Source organism: Capra hircus, chromosome 9 (genome assembly GCF_001704415.2).
Source record: "Capra hircus breed San Clemente chromosome 9, ASM170441v1, whole genome shotgun sequence".
NCBI lineage: Eukaryota > Metazoa > Chordata > Mammalia > Artiodactyla > Bovidae > Capra > Capra hircus.
Window position 1 is genome coordinate 5,892,381 of NC_030816.1, and position 21,550 is coordinate 5,913,930.

At 35.8% G+C, this 21,550-nt stretch overlaps 1 protein-coding gene across 6 annotated transcripts in view; it reads right to left on the reverse strand.

Annotated features, from left to right (window-relative positions):
- The window catches only part of PHIP (pleckstrin homology domain interacting protein), a 122,845-nt gene that overhangs the window by 64,654 nt on the left and 36,641 nt on the right, over positions 1-21,550 (reverse strand). For all 6 annotated transcript variants that reach the window (XM_018052885.1, XM_018052887.1, XM_018052890.1 and 3 more), the window contains 8 exons: positions 7,597-7,818; positions 7,213-7,313; positions 5,091-5,161; positions 3,639-3,739; positions 3,501-3,541; positions 2,646-2,744; positions 1,713-1,866; positions 1,159-1,293 (listed from right to left, as the gene is read on the reverse strand). In XM_018052885.1, coding sequence (XP_017908374.1) covers positions 1,159-1,293; positions 1,713-1,866; positions 2,646-2,744; positions 3,501-3,541; positions 3,639-3,739; positions 5,091-5,161; positions 7,213-7,313; positions 7,597-7,818 — 924 coding nt within the window. The remainder of the gene's footprint in view (positions 1-1,158; positions 1,294-1,712; positions 1,867-2,645; positions 2,745-3,500; positions 3,542-3,638; positions 3,740-5,090; positions 5,162-7,212; positions 7,314-7,596; positions 7,819-21,550) is intronic.

The following is a 21,550-nucleotide window of genomic DNA, read 5'->3' on the forward strand; positions in this document are numbered from 1 at the left end:
AAAAAATTCTTCACGCGCATAGTTAAGGATTTACTTTTTAAAAAATTCTCCTCTATATACATAATCACAAAGGAAATCCATCTATCACTAACATTTGTAATCCAAATAATTAACACTTTTTAGGAAAGAATCTGACCAATCTTATATCTTACCTTATGAAGACTAAAGGCATATTGACAACAGCTAAAATTAATTTCTTCACTGATAAAAATTTCTTTCTTATTCTGCTTATTACACAGAAGTAACTTTACAATGATGATCAATCAAGTAGAGCGTCACTTTTATGAAAAATTTCACAAGCCATTATATTTTACAAATGACTGGTTTTTGTTAAATAGTTTTTTTGCAAAATAATTCTGGCCATACACATATTAATGCTATTGCTTTATGATTTTTTACTAGAGGCTTTTATAATTGATTTTTAAAATTTAATCATATTAAAAAAGTAAGCACATGCCTGCCTTTCTGTTTGCTTTGCTGAAAGGCATCCCTAATATACGGTAAGGGATTAAAAAAAAATGTCTAGGTACACAAAGTCAGCATCTGAGGGGCACTTCTGCCTTTATAGAGTAGTTAAGAGGCGTGAAACACTGCACATTACGTTTTATATGATATTAAACCACTGCAACTTAAATACTCAGCAGAAGACATCAAATATCCATTGAAGAAACAAAATGTGGAGGGGAAAAGGGCTTAACCCAAAGAAATATCTAACATACCATAATGATAAAAGGCAAGAATACCTGTTTCTTTGGTTTTAATTTAAAACTGATATACCTGAGTCAAATTCTGTTGTACTGGAGGACTGCTGGTAAAATACAATGACACAGTATTTATTTATAATTTCTCCACATGGTTTTTGAAACATTTTTCTTATCTATATTATCATTTCATACTTGTTAGTTTTTCAAAGTTTCACTATTAAAACTATCTCAAAAACTAAACTAGTTATATCACAATAAACAGGTATTGTAATATAGGCAATTTTCTTTTAAATTTAGCATTTAATAGAAGTATGGAATAAATAACTTTTTTGAAACTTAAGGTGAAAATGTCTGACCCAATTCTTAAATGGATTTCCTTTGTGATATGCAGGGGACCTGTATCAACAACTCCCCAAATCTTTAACAGCTATCAAATGAAGAGACTGATAATTACCATATTAAAATAAGATCGAATTTTGACTCCTCTTGCCAGATCCCACACTATCACATTTCCATCATGACCAGCAGAAAAGAGAACTCTTGGATCAAATGGGTGTGGCTCAAGAACAAATACCTCATCTTCATGACCCTGAAATATTTTATAAGTGTCAAAGAATTATAAATATTAAAAGATAAAAAAAAAAATCAAACAAACACCAATATGACAACACTGCTATAAGTGGCAAAAATCTTCAAATTTATCAAATGTATAATAAAAAAGTTGAGCTAAAATAAAATCACTGTCCAGGGATTTGCTATCATCAAGTGAAACCTGTGAGTACTATTTACTGATCCAGCCCTGAATATTAAAAAAACCAGCTAGATCTACATTTCTAAGCCAAACGTGTTTAACTGCATTTTAAAATTATTTCCATTCTCCCAAAAAGACCTGTTAGCCAGCAAGTAAGAAATTTTAGATAACATAAAAGACTTTATTTCTTAACAAAAGTATTCTATTTTACAACCAGCTTCAGTTTATACCAAATAAAAATTAGTCTTTTTTCTCACCATCAGGACATGAATTAGTTGGCCAGTGTAAGAATTCCAAACTTTCAAAGTCATGTTATTAACTGCAGTTATAACTGTATTGTCATGTCGATCCCATGCTACCATCGTTACTTTCATTTTTGTGATTTTATCTTCTATCCCTTGAAGGTTTTGGCTGAAAGTGATGGAAGCAGTATTTGTTTATTAAAATATCAGCATGACAAAAACCTAAATGTATTTTCTTAGTTTACATTCATTAACATGGATAACTAACTATTGCTTAACACAGTATTTAAGAATAATTTGAACCAACAAAAAACAATGGCAAAAATCACTGTATGGAGTCAGCAAAATCAGGATTCCGGTGCTGCTATGATACTTAGTAACAGATGAGCTTGAGTAAACATGACTGACTTTAGTATCTTTCTGGGTCTAAGACCTCTGTGCCATGCTGCTCACTCTCCATCTTTTACTGTTGCCATCATGCCCTGATACTTTGCTCCCCATTCAAGACTACTATGCATAAACACAGATAGAAAAAAATACGTTAAAATATTAAAACTAAACTGATAATTTCAACATGTAGTATAATTTCTCTTGGCTAGAGATAACCAGTGGATATACCACATCACCCCTGGGTCAGATGGAACATTGTATGTTCTAGTTTTCTTTAAAAAGTAGTAAAAGGTACAGCTATTCTTCTAGTACTATCGTACTGTCAACAAAACTGAACTGCAGAATATCATTAATTCACACAGGGCAAAAACTCATTTTATAAAAGTCAACATTTTCATCTCCAAAAGCACCTTCAATTATCACAGAAAAGTAATCAGTTTAACATGGGATTATGATCCATGCTTTTATAGGGTGAGTCTCACACTAACCTGTAAAACAGCTTTACAACTTCCAAAGATCTAGATATATCTATGTAATATTTCAAATGTGATCTCTTACCCTGCTGGCCGAGTAGCCATATCCAGCAAAATACTCTTCCATTCTCTTCGTTTAAATTGCCAAATACGTGCTGTCCCATCCCGACTGCCACTTACAAACCTGCAAAGGAGCCCACCCGCCAAAGAAAAAAAAAATCACATGTGCTTCACCAAAATGCACTTTCCAATAGAGTTATGTTTTTAAAAACGCTGAAAAAAAACCTTTCACTTTTCCTTACACAGTCTTCTAATATAACAGATTATTCTAACTGATATTTTCTGCAAAGCAAAGAATTTCTGAAACACCAGAGGCTTTTAAAATGTTATATACATACACACATTCTAATGTATGTGGCTAGGTCTCCTAAACTTCAAGTGATTCAAGGCCACTATTTACTACCTTAGAAAGAGAATTGATACTTTCCAAGAGAAAAACACTGATTTTCCTCTCAACATTTTACTCAAGATGTAAATATCATTTTTAAAGTTAAAACAAGAATATGAAAAAACATAGACAATATCATCTAAGTTTATTATCAATAAATACTTCTGCTTCAAATATTACATTATAATGTATTCCCAATCTTTACTAAAAGTTTCCTTACACTTTGATATGTATAGAAAATATGTAGGGTGGATGAAAGTCCCTATTATTGAAAAAAAAAAGTGGCCAAATAAATTAAATTATTATAGATAAAACATAAATATACATTAACAAGAATGTGATGAAAATTGACTTTTCATCATAACTGGTCAAGATCTTTATTCTAGGTGGCTAATTAATATATAAAGCTAATTAAAACCTGACCATAGGACTGTCTTTATTTCATATTTGAAAACTAGAATTCAATTTGACAAACAAAAATAATTATTTTACCTGTTACTAGTGTTGGAAAACTGGATACTGTCAACTTTGTCCTATATACAAACAAATGAACAGAAAAGAGGATCCTAAATATAAACTGTTAAGACTCATTTACATCATACTCATCTAAGTCTTTTCAACAATACTTACAGTATGAAACTCCAATTCTGATATTTTCTCTGGCTGACCTGATCCAAAAAAATAAACCCTAATAATGTGATCTGTGCTTCCTGTGGCCAGAAACATTCCACCTGAGGAATAACATCAAACATTTATGAGTAAAATACAAGCTCAAACTCTCTGAAAATTAAATAAGAAATGTAAGCAACATTATCATATTATATACTGAAAGACTAATATTTCATTCTACAACTATTCACATTTATCCTAACGAACATAATACATCTAACCTGAAATTAAGAGTCTGCTAACATAAGCTTTGACTAGAATTTTTCAATATTTATAGAATTTGTCTTCTACAAATGATTTCACTAATAATTACATAATCATGTTAATATTATCAGAAAATATGTCTTAATTCTGCTAAAATCCCTCTCCTGCCTTATTTCCCATCTGCTAAAATCCTAGCAAGTATTTAGGCCCCAACTCCTTCACTATGGGCCTTCCAGGCTTGCAATCCAGTAAGCCTCCTCTCCTCTGAACTCTCACTACGACTGTCATGGAGCACATACATTCTATGGCACTACAGCTATTTGTACATGCAGTTTTACACTCTCTCAGAATCAATACCCTCCCACAGTGCTGAAAACAATGCTATATAAAATTGCATCTAGAGTGCCCTGAAGCACATGCAGAGCCTATATTTATATTAATACTAGAAGTAAAACCGTCTGCATGGCAGTAGCAGTGGAAATCGAGAAGCTAGAAATTAAAGCTGTTTAGATACTGGTACAGCAAAAATAAGACTCATGTCATCAATTTGCAATCACTTGTCTCTGGTACTACTGCTAACCACATTATGAAAAGAAAAGGTAAACTGTGGAAAGAACTAGTATTAGGAACATTAATTCATGTTTCATTTTCTCATCAATTCACTTAAAATCTCCAGATCACAATTTGTTTATCAAGACTCTGGTATCCATTCAAAATGCTGCTACATAAACTCAAACTGTAACTAGAATTTCATCACTGCTATAAAGCTGTTTTTTAAAGAGCAAATAAGAACAATCTAGAGCAAAATAAGTAATAAAGATGTACGAATGTCTATCAACCTATTTTACTCAGCCATAAGCACTTCCAAAATCACTGAAAATATAAAAGATTTAAAATACTTTTCAATGAGATAATTATTCGAAGACTTATTCTTTAACAGTAAAATTTGAAACTATTTCCTCCTACAAAAGATTTATTGTCTTCTTAAAGAAAAACTTAATTAGTAAAACACTCAACCAAATGAGTATGTAAGCTAAACTCAAGCAAAGTTCAAATATTGATAAACTAATTTATGACCACCCCCGGTACATGCAAGAGAATATGATTTCCATTACAACAGTAGGTATATTCCAAAATTTTATGTGTTCCACTAGAAGCCGTCAAATATACAACTTTTAAGTGGAGAGTCAGGAAGAAAAAAAATCTTACCAGCACTAAAAGATGAACAGATCATTTGAACTCCAGGTCGGGGGCGCTCTGTAAATTTTGCAGGTCTTGGACTGTAATACAAAAAATAACTAATCAAAAATATCCCAAAGAGATCAACACCACCAGAACTCAGCTGCCTCAAAAAATAATTACAGAAGGACAAAATAAGAAGCAACAGATGGTGCCCTTTCTAAAAACAAGTTCAAAATCATTGTGTGTCATGATCAGCAGGATCATGTGGAAACTTTACATATAGATTTTTAGAGGAGTTCCTCATTATGTAATAATCTATACATGAAACAAAGTCACTGTCCTACCTGACATATAGTTGTTACACTCACTTCTAATCAAATTTAACAGGTTCTTAGTTTCATACAGCAGAACAGCAATGCACAAATATATAATGAAATAAAAGTCACAAATATGTAAGCAACTATATTGCTCATTTAAAATAGTGATCTATAGAAAATAGGTCACACTTAACTATGTTTCCATTAATTACATAATTATATTACAGATTATAAGTTTATATTAATAGTACTAACATTACATGATTACTGTTACAATCAACCAGACTGAAGAAAAATTAAATTATGGATTTTACCCATACCAGTTCCAATACATATACAATATATATGTAATATTCCAATACAGTGATTACATTTAAAGCCCTTAACATATATTTCATCCTAGTTTTTCTCAGAATATTAGGAGAGAAAAATATAAAAAATAATTAGAGCCTTCAATCAGAGTGCACTGCATAACTTTCACTATGCAAGCTACTGAACATAGAATGGTTTCAGTCTTGTGATCATTCAGGGGAAAAATGTACAGAATATTTTGTTAACCGACATTTTAACAAGTTTTATTAATATTCATTAGCTCTGATATAGCTAAGCATAACTGATACAGCTTAGAGAAAGTTACTAAAACATTCTTGAAACCTAAACATTTATTTAGAGAAAAAAGTTACCTCTAAGTAAATTTATCTGAATTTACCTCTAAGTAAATTTATCTAAATTTATCATATAGGCAATAAAAAGAACTGCTTTCATTAATATCTTATAGACTATGGTACACTTTTATTAATTTTTGGCACATGCCAAACAAGCAGTTAGTTAGAACCCATAACCAGAATATGTAAGCAATTATATAGACTGCCATTTGAAACAAATGCTAGTATTCTTACAGGGAAAAAACAGATAAGCAGGTACACATAATTTATTTTTAAATGTACATTTGAGGAAATATTTTAAGCTAAGGCCTAGGAGCCCTCTGAGCTCAGTTTCCAGTTCTGCCACTTATCAGCGTGACCTTATTAGGCAAGTCAACACTTCTGTACCTGAGTCTCCTCATCTGTAAAATGGAGGTGAACATCACCTCTCCATTCACAGATTGGTCCACGGGGTAAATAGAGCACTTATCCCACTAGATCCACTTGAGAGGCAGCACGAAATAGCACAAAACCAGAGGGCAAGGAAATGTTACAGTCCTGGCCTTGCCATTTTTAAATATCGTTTTAACTGTGAGAAAGTCATTTAACCTTTCTTTGCCTCAGTGTCCTGAACCCAAACATAGTATCGTCCAGACAACTTATTTCGATAAACCAAAATATCATTATAGGTAAAAGCATAAATGCAAAATGCTATTATGGGGCAGAGGGAAGGGTGCATCTATCTACCTTGGTGTAGTTTAGCGAAAATTTAATGATTCCATTTTCCTAAATTTCCCTAGATCCACAATAAAATCTATTCTATAGATACAGTAACAGAAATAACTGCAATTCTTCTAAAGAACTAGGAACTCTGAAGATTATGTTCTAAATACCAAAAGGAGTTACTGCAGCATACAAAAAGTAGTAGCAATAAAACAGGAATATTCTGAAAAAGCGAGAGCTAGGAAAAACGGTAGGAGAAAAAAGAAATAAACATGTTAACATATAACTTTCTTTAAAGCATGAAAACAAAAAGGAAAGGATAAAAGTGAGAGGTCAGTGAAGAGCCAAAATTAATGTTACTCAAGGAGAAAAATAAAATTATTCCTACTGTTGATTACTTTATACTTTGTAATTTCAACCATTAAGTTAAACATATTTATCCTAAAAAATAAAAGAGCAACTGACTTTATTTTAAGGGTTCCAGCATCCCAGAGCCAAAAACAAATAGTGCCATCTGCCCCAGTAGAAGACAGATATCTCTTTGAGCCACTGCACAATGGTGAGAACTGAAAAAGAAAGAAGAAGCAATTTTATAAGAAGAGTAACACAGTCCAAATAATAAACCTATTTTTAACCATACAAATAGCAAATAACAATAATGTTTAAACACTCCAATTTGACAAATGTCATGGTTATCTTCATATTTAAAGCCCATGTATTTATACAGAAAAGAGAACATATTCCTTTCTTTATTTTAGTTGGCTTTATAGAATGGATTATAAAGGTGACTTCTTAAAATTTATTTTAAACTGTAACCACAGAGGATTTTTCAGGGATTAAAATGATTACCTGTAGTGACGTTATAGAAGCACTGTGGCCCTGAAGAACAGCCAAAGGCGCACACGTACGAAGACACCAGACTCGGATCATTTTATCACAACTGCCAGCTGCTATCATGGTATTCTCATAGTTGACAGCCATGTCTGATATTTCAGCAGCATGCCCTCTCAAAGTAGCTAATAATCTCCCATCATCTGTTGCCCAGATTTTCACAAGACAGTCATCAGAACCCTTAAAATAAAAATGGATATTTATTGAATTAACTATAAATTTTAGTTCAAATACTTAACACAGATTTTTTTAATCCTATCTGTTATACCCACTTCCCAATATTTGTAACTTTAAGTACTAAAATGTATTAGAAACTTTCCTCTACACAAGGTGCTTTATTTTATAAATTATTCACTTATAAAGAATACTTGTATGTGCCCACAATCTAACAGGAAAAGTAGGATGTTAGCAATAACTAACCTTTACCTATGGCCCTTACCCACTACCCAAGGCAGCCTCTATATGGAATCTTGTCAAAGAATCTGAACTTCTAATATAACAAAACTATAACTGCAAAACAAATGTAACATGCAAGTGACTAATCCTAGCTACGTTACTATAAAAATGAAAGGAAGCTTATTGATGCTTTTTCCTCCTACAGAGCCAAAATCTGTAACATATGAGTTTCCCACCATTGATCTTCAGTGCTAAATGCTAAATACATTACATACAAAGTCACTCAACATCAGTTATAAGAAAAAAGTTAATTTTAGCTGCATGATGTCATTAAAAATATATATACTACCTGTTTACCCTTTGCAGAAGCATAAGCTCAAGGAGAAACGTAAAGAATAGTTTCCCACGAATATCTATATTTACAAATAAACATTTCACTTTCACTTAGCCAAAGCAGCAGTAAGAACTTCTAGACTTTTTTTTCCTTAATTTTTCTTATTCATCTTATAGTTCAAAGTTTACTTTTACCAACCTCTCCCTATTTCCCCTCTAGTTTTTACTATTAAAAAGTTTTAAATATACAAAGAGTACAACATATTACCATTAACCTCATATATCCATTCCTCAGATTCAAAATTTATTAGAACATTTCAAAGGCTGTAGGTAAGAACTCTTTACAAATATTCCAATCTGATTTGTTAAAAAATTCACACACACATTATTTTATCTGACATTAGAAAGTACTGAAGAGGATCTACAACAGCAAGGACACCGAGAAGTATCTGCTTCTAAAAACTAAGGCACTATTCGGCTCTGACCTACATTCACAACAAAAACAAAATTTTAAGTATACCAACACATGTAGAATGTACATGAAGAATAAAATCATGTCATCTCATTATTTCTTATGTATCTGAATAAGTCTGCTTTATATTCTATCTTCCATGTTAACAAACAGAAAACAAACAAAAAAACGCACACATATTTTTGACCAAAATGCCAGCTTTTATAAAAAGGACAGGGGGCAACCTGTTATCTAAAAGTCAGTTTCCAGTGACTTTTCACCAAATAAAATTGAATAGAAAGTCCCAGTATATTATGAATGTATTAAGTTCACTAACCTTATTTTATAATTCTGCTTTATTTTGACACATACAAAAAAAAAAATCCCCCACAATATCACCCCCCCAAAACTGTACACAATTTGCTTTAGTGTGTATTATCCCAATTAACCTTTCTTTTCTTCCATTAAATTACAGGAGAGAAAGTTTTCATGTTACTTTCGGGGAAATCTCTCTTCACTGTCCTCCTCTATGATATAAAGTAGTACACTGTCCCCAACCCTCACCCGGATCCCCAGAACTCCTGGCAGAATTTCGAACAAAATCCGAAAGCATCCTCAGGCAATTTCTATCTCATGAATCATTATTTGTGATCATTTATTTTTATGCGAATATGAAACTAAATATGACCTGACAAATTCAACTAAGTTCTTTTAAAATGACTATCAGAAACACAGAGATTGAACCCAGTTCTTCCATGCTGCAGGTGGACTCTTTACCAACTGAGCCACAAGGGAAGCCCATCAGAAACACAAGTACACATAGATAATTGCTTGAAAAGGAGTGTAGACAAGAAGAAAAATCAAACTTACCAGGAAAATATTCTTACATAAATATGTTTAAGTTGCATGTGAAAGGATGAATTAAAAAACTGATAAAACTATTCCTTATAAAAAGACCAAACTGTAAAGCAGAACTTGAACAGATGATCATTCTTTACAGAAGCCTACATCAAAAGTTAGTAAAGTCTATAAACCAAAGAATACAACATTACACTCTTTCAATCAAAACGTTAAGAGTTACAGACATGAAGGCAAAAGTAATGTCACTTAAACGGTGAAAGAAAAGAAAGAGTTGGAAAACACAGGCACAGGCGTTGGCCTTGGTAGGAAGGACACGTGGGCTCCTAGGCCTCATGGAGGAGGAAGAGCTACGGTGGACATGGCAATTGTAAAGCAAGCAGCAGAGAAATTAGAGGAGTCTAACCTCAGCACCAAGACAAACAACTGAGGATTATCTCCCAAAAGTGGAGAAGCGGGAAACAAAAGGAGGAACCAAAAAAAGTGAGAGAAGTTTTAAAATGTGGTAGAATCTTAAAAGGGAAAAATCCTGGAAGCAACAGTGAACTTCCAGCTAAAATCAGACAACATGACTTCAGAAAAAAACCTGAACTGACAAGGTTTTTAAACAAAGTTCTAATGCCCAGGGGAAAAAGAAGTATTCACTTATTTTCAGTAATACATAGATACTGCTGCTAGGACTGAGGATTTGGCATGGTAGTGGGAAAAGCTGGGAGTATGAAGTGTAAGTGGGAAATTAAAAACAAAAATTAAGCTGCAAAGGTTTTATCTGAGGAAGGGCATAGAGGGTAGAGTTTTAAATGCCTCTTAAGGAGTTTGAATTTAACCTGGCAAGGGAAGTTAATGAAGAATTTTAAGCAGACAAGACATAAAAGTGAGTAAAGTCACTCAGTCGTGTCCGACTCTTTGCGATCCCATGGACTGTAGCCCACCAGGCTCCATCCATGGAATTTTCCAGGCAAGAGTACTGGAGTGGATTGGCATTTCCTTCTCCAGGGGATCTTCCTGACCCAGGGATCAAACCTGGGTCTCCTGCATTGCAGGCAGATGCTTTACCGTCTGAGCCACCAGGGAATCCCCATATTTAATATTAAAATATTCCTGTGCGGCAGGGTTTCAGGTGATTTTTCAATTTTCTTCTCTTTGTTCACTGAAAACTTCTATAAGGAGTATGATTTCTATTAGTAATAATGGAAATTAAAATTATTTAAAATATTATAATAATAATGGTTGGACAAAGAACCTTATGTTAAAAAACTGATATCATCCCACAAGTATAGGATAGGTTTATGAGTACATAAGTAAAAAAGCAGATGGAAAGTGATGAATCTATGATAGAAAGTAGAGATTTTAGAATAACGGGTCATAATTGAAAATACCGTCCATTCTGTGATTCAAAGATACGTAAAGCCAACCCAAATCATACTAAAAAGACTACTATCCACAGCTGAGAATATTCTGAAATGTAAATTCTCACATGTAAAATCTGATATGCTAGAATTTCATTTCAATGCACTGAATTATATCAGCTTCTTTAGGTGTAGAAGATACAATAGAAAATCAGCACTTCAAAACCTAATAAACCTAAGTTCAAAATGGAGAGAATGGAATAATAATGATTAAATAAACTCTGGTCCATCCATACAATGGAATATTACTCCACAATAAAAAAGGTACCAACTAGACATGCGATACCTTAAACGTATTTAAAGGGTATTATGATTAATGAAAAAAGCCACTCTTAAAAAGTTCCATACTGTGTGCTTTCATTTACATAACATTCTCAACATGGTAACACTGGAGATACACAGAGCAGACGGGCAGCTGCCAGGCATGCAAACATGAAAGGCAGCACAAGGGAGTTACTCTGCGGGGATGGAACCGTTCTGCACCTTGACTGTGATGGCATTACATGAGCCTACACATGGAATAAATCTGAAGAACTATGCATGCATACACACACGTGTACAAATGTTGAAAACTCAACATGTGTAGTCTAGTTAACAATGCTGCACCAATGTCTATTTCCTAGTTTGATACTGTACTCCAGCTGTGTCATATGTCACCAGTGGGGAAAGCTGAAGGAAGGGTACATGAAAGTGTACATGGGATTCTGTACTATTTTTGCAACTTTGTATGAGTCTATACTTATTTCAGGGCTTCCCTGGTGGCTCAGAGGTTAAAGTGTCTGCCTCCAGTGCGGGAGACCCGGGTTCGATCCCTGGGTCGGGAAGATCCCCTGGAGAAGGAAATGGTAACCCACTCCAGTATTCTTGCCTGGAGAATCCCATGGATGGAGAAGCCTGGTAGGCTACAGTCTATGGGGTCGCAAAGAGTCGGACACGACTGAATGACTTCACTACATACTTATTTCAAGATTAAAAAAAAACTTTAAACATGTCTAAATTGGTACATGAATACCATAGACACATTATATCTTTCTTCTTTAGCAAATGGGAAAATTCTCATATTTAATTTTAAACTAATACCATATAAGGGTGACCACCGTACTAAATTTAGTATTATAGCATAGGAAATGCTCCTTTAAGAATTGATATATGAGAGGGACTTCCCTGGTAGCCAGTGGCTAAGACTCTGCACTCCCAATGCAGGAGACCCAGGTTTGATCCCTGGTCAGGGAACTAGTGGAGAAGGCAGTGGCACCCCACTCCAGTACTCTCGCCTGGAAAATCCCACGGACGGAGGAGCCTGGAAGGCTGCAGTCCATGATGGTTGCTGAGGGTCAGTCATGACTGAGTGACTTAACTTTCACTTTTCACTTTCATGCATTGGAGAAGGAAATGGCAACCCACTCCAGTGTTCTTGCCTGGAGAATCCCAGGGACGGGGGAGCCTGGTGGGCTGCCGTCTATAGGGTCACACAGAGTTGGACACAACTGAAGTGACTTAGCAGCAACAGGGAACTATATCCCAGAGACCACAACTAAGAGTTCACATGCCACAAGTACAAGATCCTGCATGCTACAATTAAGACCTGGCAGAGCCAAATAAATGAAAATATTTTTAAAAAAATTGATATGTGAGAACAAAGATGGAAAATAGGAACCTGATGCAAAAATGTACCCAGTGAAGACGGAATAGCCAAACACAAATAAAACTAAGTTAACTATATTCTTTTTTAAAAAGTTAGGATTGGGCCGAGATTAAGGGAGGGCTTAGCTGGTGTTTTCAAATGCAGTATTTTTGTTCCCTTTCTAGAAACCAGATGTAACTTTAGGTCAGAGAGAATTAAAACGAGCTACTTCTGAACCAGCAGAGCCCAGGCCCCAGGCCCTGCTGTGAAAGCCCCAGCGAAGGTCAGGTCTTGGTGCATGTGACACTCCTTCCCATGCCATTCCTAGGTGCTCTGCCACAGCAAAGGCATCTGTGCTCCTAAAACAACAGGAATGTTTCACTGGCCTTCAGCTAGGAGAGGCTCAGTGAACAGGATAAAATTTCAGAGCAGATTTATGGGAAGTTGCCGGTGCTGGGACTAAAAGTCTGGTTTGAGATCAAGCCCTGAGCTTTGGGAGTGGGAGCACTGAATTCCAAGACCCTAGACTACCAGAGTGGAGAAGGCAACGGCAGCCCACTCCAGTACTCTTGCCTGGAAAATGCCTTGGACGGAGGAGCCAGGTGGGCTGCAGTCCATGGGGTTGCAAAGAGTCAGACACGACTGAGCGACTTCTTTCACTTTTCACTTTCATGCACTGGAGAAGCAAATGGCAACCCACTCCAGTGTTCTTGCCTGGAGAATCCCAGGGATGGCAGAGCCTGGCGGGCTGCCATCTCTGGGGTCGCACAGGGTCAGACACGACTGAAGCGACTTAGCAGCAGCAGCTACCAGAGAACTAACCCTAGGGACTATTAAATTAGAGAACTCACACAAAGGAAACCACCTGAATACAACACCTGGAATCACTCAACCACCAGTAGCACCCTGTGCATGACGACTTGCCTAAACAACAAACCAAACAAAAATACAAACCTAATCATCAGCAGACAGGATAACCACCCCATTCAGCCTTGCCCATTACAGGAAAAACAAACACACAAGCAAACAAACAAAAAAACTCAGCACAAATCTCACCCTCTACAAGCTTACACAAACCACAGGACCAACCTTAGGGAGGGCAGAAACCAAAAGGAAGAAACAATTCAAATTTAAAGCCTGGGAAAAGGAAATCTCAAACACAATAAGTTTTAAAAAATTAATAATGAAAAGGCAGAGAAAGACTACACAAATGAAGGAACGAATTAGAAATACAGAAGTCCAAATAAATGAAGAAGAAATAGGCAACTACCTAAAAAAGAATTCAGAATAATGATAGTAAAAATGATCAAAAACCTTGAAAACATAATGGAGAAAATGCAAGAATCAATTAACAAAGACCTAGAAGGATTAAAGAATAAACATACAGAGACAAACAACACAATTACTGAAATTAGAAATACTCTAGAAGGAATCAACAGCGGAATATCTGCCACAGAAGAATGAATCAGTGAGCTGGAAGATAAAATGGCGGAAATAACTTCTGAAGAGCAGAATAAAGTAAAAAGAATGAAAAGAACTGAGGATAGTCTCAGAGACCCCTGGGACAATATCAAAAGCACCAACATTCAAAAACGACAGAATGATCTCTATTCGTTTCCAAGGCAAACCATTCAATATTGCAGTGACCCGACCAGTAATGCTGAAGAAACTGAAGTTGAACGGTTCTATGAAGACCTACAAGACCTTCTAGAACCGACACACAAAAAAGATGTCCTTTTCTTTATTGAGGACTAGAATGGAAAAGCAGGAAGTCAGGAAACACCTGGAGTAACAGGCAAATTTGCCCTTGGAGTACAGAATGAAGCAGAGCAAAGGCTAACTTTAACCGCAAGTTTTAAGAAATATATGAGCTGGTGAAAACTGAAGATGCTTTTTATGGAATTCATTTTTAAATAAAATTATAATATTATACTAGTGGTTAATGCCAAGCAAATATAAAAGGTAGCAATGGATCAGTAGTTTCACTTTTCAATAATGTAAAATTGTCACAATTACCATGAAAGAGTGTTCATTAGTATGTTAATAGTAACATAATGTGTTATCATGATAACATAGATAAATGACACGTTCACCATTCTGTTTACTGAGTATAAAGATACCAGAAAGAACATGTAGCTTTAGCTTACATAAATCCCCAAATAAAATGAGCCATATCAAATTTACACTGTTTTCTCTTACATGTCAAGATATCCTGTCAGTGCAAAGATAATGCCAAGAAGGCTGAAAAAGTAACTTTTCTCTATCCTGAAAAAACAACAGTGCAGATATCACTTGTAAAAAGACTTGATAAAGGGTGGAACTTAAACTTATGAATTTAAAGTACCCTATGAATTTTCTTTTTCCACAGCCACAGTGATAAAGCTAAGTGCCTTTAAAAACGATCAACATGCTCTGTAGCTTAGGGGAGAGGAAGGAAACTGAATCAGACATTTACTCTGGAATCACTGTTATTTCTTTAATACTTTTAAGTGGACTATGGAAATGGCACCAATGACCTTTCCTTCTAGAATTTAACTGGATCTCTTACACAGCAGGTAATCACCTACCCGCCTTCCTTCTTAGTCTATCCCAAAGAAGTCCCTATTTTGTGAATCCTTTATGGAAACTACAAAGTTTCATCAAAATAAAAAGTGTGAGAGGCAAATTTCAGATAAATAAAAATGAATGCTGACATTCTCCATAAATAAAAATGAATGCTGACATTCTCCATATTTAAAGCCCAGGAATTAAATATGTATATACAAAAGCAATATGTATATACATTTGCTTTTGTATTCTGGTCAAGAAAAATTCCACAGATCTGTGACATGGTTTTCTACTTCGTTGAGCACTTGGGTATTAAAATTCGTCTTAAAATCTACAAAAAAATGTCCTACCTACTGACAGGAAAGCTTTACGAAACAACTTCAGATACAGGGTCTTCAATCATTTATATTTATGTAAAAACTAAAACAGAATCTTAAGTCAACTTTCAAGTTTCTGGAAGACAAGTTTTAAAGGGCTTAATTGAACTATTTTCAAGTATATATGTAAACATTTTTTTAAACTGAAACCTAGACAATTAGCTGTAACAACTATGTTAACTATTCAATGATGAAGAAAAGTACTTTACAACACGGAACAGTAAATGACAAAGAATTGCTGACTTGTGCAAGGAGAAAACCACACACACTTGGGCAACAGTACAGAAGGTTAATTGTGTTCAGACAACCTTAGAGTTAAAAAGCAGACCTGTAAACTTTTCCCTGCTAAAAGAGAAGCATCAACTGAACATACCAAGCAACAATGATTGCTCTGGCATGAAGATAAAAGAAATTAGGTGATTATTAAACTTTTAGTATCTTGGAGAATTTGGCAGTCCTTGGCAGAATCAACAAAGAGAATTCTAATTTCTCTTGCTACTGCATGGCTTATGAGTCAGATTTCACCTCTTGATGTCATCAGAACAAACAGAATTAAATGTTAAAAACGTCATGTATATGGTTATGCATACTATAATGTCATTTTCTTTTCAAGGGAAAAAGTAGCCTTATTTGTGTGCTTAGTCGCTCAGTTGTATCCAACTCTTTGCAACCCCACACACTGTAGCCCACCAGGCTACTGGAGTGGGTTGCCATGCTCTCCCTCAGGGGATCTTCCCAACCCAGGGATCAAACCTAGATCTCCCACAGTGCAGGTGGATTCTTTACCATCTGAACCACCAAGGAAGCCCTTAGTAGTCTTTTATTTATCTGAATAACAATTCACTTATTTGGGCAGCTAAAAACTGCTTATACTTTAAATTTAGTTCCATGTATTTTCTAGAAGAGGCCACTGATTTTCTTACCAATCTATCAGACCTATATTTCATTTCCCTTACAAATTACCCTAAACGTTAGAGTCAATCATCTAAACACAGGCTGAATTTTCTTACTCCTTGTCTATCTAAACCACCACTGACTAACCTTTTATCAACATAATCATCATTTGCTCTTGCCCTGCTCCCAGATGCCAAGCACCATTATGGAAAAGAAGACACGCACACTAATTCTGCAGCACTGCAAGTTCACAGCTCCTGTTTATTTGGATGGCTAAGGCTAATCAGCAACCCTTTTTGGCCCCTTTTTGGCCCCAATTCCCTATTACCAGGTTTTACCATTCATCTCTAAGGAACTCAGTCCCATTCCCCAACCAACACTCTTCATCGCGTAAAATACTTCACTTTGAAAAGCAGAATCTGTTCATTGTAAACCTAATTATCTTTCTAAACAGTCCACATAAACTGCTCTTAATCTATTTATTCACTTATCTATCGTCCAGAAAGACCACTGCACTTCAGTTATCTCCTCTTTCATCTGCTCTCCTAGTTCCTTACCCTGATCTAGTTTTCAAAAATTTATCTTCTTATAAATTACCATATTCTAGCTCTCCTTTCCATTACCAAACTTACTGAATATATAGTATCATCCTTACACTACCTCCCATGTACTTTGAAAAAGCAATTTTGCATTTCAAACTTATGGGAGTTTCAAGATCAGTACCAATGTCTTCCATCACCCAGACACATCAACTATTAACAATTCACTGCATTTGCTGCATCACCGCCTTTCTTTTCTTTCTCTCCATATAATACACCTACAGACTTGATGCCCCATCACTTCTAAATATCCCAGTGTGCATTCCTCTACAACAAGGATACACATCTCCATACACTGGGGAAATTAATAATGATAAAAATGCCATCCAATCCACAGGCCCCATTCAAATTCTGTCAACTATCCTGACATTGTTCCCTTTTCTTTTCTGGCCTAGGGTCCCATATAGCACGGAGAAGGCAATGGCACCCCACTCCAGTACTCTTCCCTGGAAAATCCCATGGACGGAGGAGCCTGGTGGGCTGCAGTCCATGGGGTCGCTAAGAGTCGGACACGACTGAGCGACTTCACTTTCACTTTTCACTTTCATGCACTAGAGAAGCAAATGGCAACCCGCTCCAGTGTTCTTGCCTGGAGAATCCCAGGGATGTGGGAGCCTGGTGGGCTGCCGTCTATGGGGTCGCACAGAGCCGGACACGACTGAAGCGACTTAGCAGCAGCAGCCAGTGTTCTTGCCTGGAGAATCCCAGGGATGGGGGCCTGTGGGCTGCCACCTATGGGGTCGCAGAGTCGGACACGACTGATGCAACTTAGCAGCAGCAGCAGCAGTAGCCCATATAGCAACATGTGTTATATTGTCACTTCAATCTCTTCAATCTGGAGGATTTCCTGAGGCTTTCTCTGTTTCATGTCCTCAGAAGTTTATAAAGAACACAAACTTTAAATTCTGTCAGATCATACTGTCTTGGTAGGAATCCCACAGACTAGATGCTGTGTTTTCCTCCATGTACCACTTCAGAGGATATGCAATGTCAACCCCCATCCCACCACTACTGAAGTTAGTAACTGTCGTGTGAAGTGTTTCCCATATTTCCCCCCCTGGAAAGTTGCAATTTCCCCCTTTCAATTAAATCTTGTGGGAACATACGCTAGATTATGCCAAGATCTTCAAACCAGTATCAACCAATCTACCGTCCATCGATGACACACAAATGAATCAACCACCACTATGACAGTTGCCAAAGCAGCATTCTTTCTGTAACTATCAGTTGGCATTCTACCGTAAATAAGCGGTTTCCCTTTTTCTCACTTAATTATTTACAAATTTACATCAGTATAGACTCAAGGATGCCTACTTTAATCAGTGATCATAAATAATTCAGTCAAGGTCCTACCCATCTTCATTGAACTTCTTTAATAAGAAAATACAATTAAAGCTAATTTTATTTATTTATTTATTTTAATATATTTATTTATCTGGCTGTGTCAAGTCTCCATTGCAGCATTCAAACTCTTAGCTGTGGCATATGGGATCTAGTTCCCTGACCAGGGGTTGAACCCAGGCCCCGAGCATTGGGAGCACGGAGTCTTAGCCACTGGACCACCAAGGAAGTCCCTAAAGCTAATTTTAAAAATTAAGAATTTCAGACAGTGATAGATATTATAAGAAAAACACAGTAAGGTAACGTGACAGACAATGATACAGTATGGGGAGGGAAGGTAGACAGCGAAAAGTCTTTTAAATATGCAGTGTTTGACCAGAGCTGCTAAAAAAAGGAATAAGTCACAGCAATATTTCGGAGATTATTCCAGGCAAAGGGAACAGACAGTACAAAGTCTTTAAGCCAAAAATGGGCTTTGTAAGTTTGAAACACAGAAAAAGACTATTGTAAATGAAGCACAGTAGGAGGAGAAAATTCATCTTATGGACATTTTTATATGTGTTATCTTCCTTAACAGAAGTTTCTTACAAGGAAGGACATTATTCACTTCTGTATCTCTAACTGACTGGCTCATTCATTCATCTTTCTTTTTTTGTCATATGCCTACTGTATACACCAGATACAATGGAAGGCACTATAGATCTAAAAAGGTTTGAGAAAAAGGATTTGTTGTCAGGAAGTTGACAGCTTAATAGAGACCGACCCCTCAACAAATTCACCACAACAGAGGACCATACAATACAATTTAAGCATGTCCAGTGGTAGTGCACCACGTTCAGAAACAGCCTGTTTTACTGTCAAACTTTTTGAAAGACTACTCTATACTGTCTTTTTAAAAATTTTCAATTCCCAATCTTTCCTTAGTGCACTGCAATCTCACTCCTTTCTCCAGAACTTAAAACAAAGATTTTTTCCTTAAGGTCACTAATGGCCTTGCCAAATCCAAAAGATGCCTTTCAGTTCTAATTTTACTTTAGGTTTCTATCTTTAGTAAAATACAAATCCTCTGGCTTTTAAGACACCACATCTTTTTTTCTCTCCTGCGGCCTCTTAGGCAGCTCTTTCTCAGTTTTAATTACTGACTCCTCTCTTCTTGTTTAGTTTGCTTTAAAGTCGAAGACTCAGACTTCTCACATTACATACATGAGGTAAAATGATCAACTTCTATATTCAATGATTCCCAACTTGAATCTTCTAGCCTAGATCTCTCTCCTGCACTCCCACTGCCTGTTGAGCATTTCTACTTGGCAATCTATGTGTGGATCTCAAACTCAACACGTCCCAATCTTCAGAAACTTCTCCACTTAAATCCCTACCACAGTAAATGACATGGCTTTCTAACCAGCTGCACAAGTTAAAACATACATCGCACAAGAAAGAATAACATTGTTTCTTATAATATATGTTTCTTATAATACATTTAAGAGGTTAAAACATAAACCTCTTAAATCCTAGCTCTATTTTTAGCCTATTAATTCCATCCCTACTCCCACCGTGACTCACATGGATCACTCCTAGAACCTTTTTACCAATACCTCTGGATATCGACTTAGCTTTTATTCATCCTCTACAAAATTCTCAACAGATCATTAAAAAGAGAAATTCTACTCACTTCTCTAAAGCCATCATTTTTGTTCCATGACTTCAGGGAAGAACCCCCTTCAAACGTCACAAAAGAATCTTGACTTTGTCCTCCAACAACATCTCTAACTCTTGCTTAACAGGGGTCTATATGCATTTTTCGCCATGTCAAATAATATACAATTGCATGTTATATTCTTCCAATGGTTGTATATGCCTTTCCCTAAACTGTGGAATATCCAGCTTGGCTCACTTCTCAAGGAAGTTCCCCTTATCATCTCCTACCACACCCTGAATTAGGTACCTCTCTCCTACGATACCTCAACATGTTGTGCTGCCTCTATCAAGCTTCTCATCATATCGCATCAACACTGTGTTGTTGATCATCTATGAACTCTCACTGATAACTATAGCTGCCATTTCAATATTCTAAGTGTTTAGAAAAGTGTACACCTCCTAAAAGACCAAAGTTCACTAAAGGAGTGAATAAACTCATAGTATTTATTACAAATTACTGAGTTTATGGAAACAGTTTATGCTCTTTTGCCTTAATTTGAAGAGATATCCTTTATGTTTTTGAAAAACAAAATCTTTTTACGTGTTCCTCAACATACATTTAGGAGTGAATGGCTTACCCCTGAGAGAATTAACTAACTCTGTTTTTCTTTAGTAAATATTATTTGACACAACGATTCTGAAACCAAGTAAACAGATTTAGAAACCTAAGAAAGAGAGAGAATTAGGGAACAGTCAGACTTGGCGATTACACTGTCTCCTTCCCTAGGCTCTTCTCATTATTCTACTGGGAAACGTCCATTATTAAAATATTCTGGTACAAAATACTGGATAATTTTCCTAACACAGAATTTCACTTATCAATCACATTGATTTCAGTTTCGATCTTGTATAGCACTTATCAAAAAAAGATTTTAGGTAAGAAAATAAAATGGATACAATTTATTTAAATCTGTCTATAGAATTAAAAGCAGCTTCTTCCTGTGTATCCTGTTCTATACTAATTACACACATCATTTCATGTAATCCCACAAAAAATCCTGTGGGATTGGTAGTACTAGTATCTACTTTACTAGTATTATCTATTTCTCTACCTTTTTTAAAGAGCTGAGAACGCTGTAGATGAAAAGCGTGAGGCAGCCTTTGTAAACTGCACTGCTAGTGCCTGGCAACGCTGTGCGCTGAACCAAGAGTTCCCTGATGCTGAAGCTGATGCTCTTAACCACAGGACTATACCGCCTCTAGTTGTGCTTTCCCCAAAGCACTCAAAAGTCCGCTGGAATTAGTCCCTTGGAAAAAGTTTTCAAATACACCTAACAATAGAAGTTAAACAAGTGTACCAAGTCTTAAGATACCAAATACATAAGAAGGAAATACTGAGTCATCCACTACTGAATTGTTCTTCTAGGAAGTAATAAGAGTGTGCA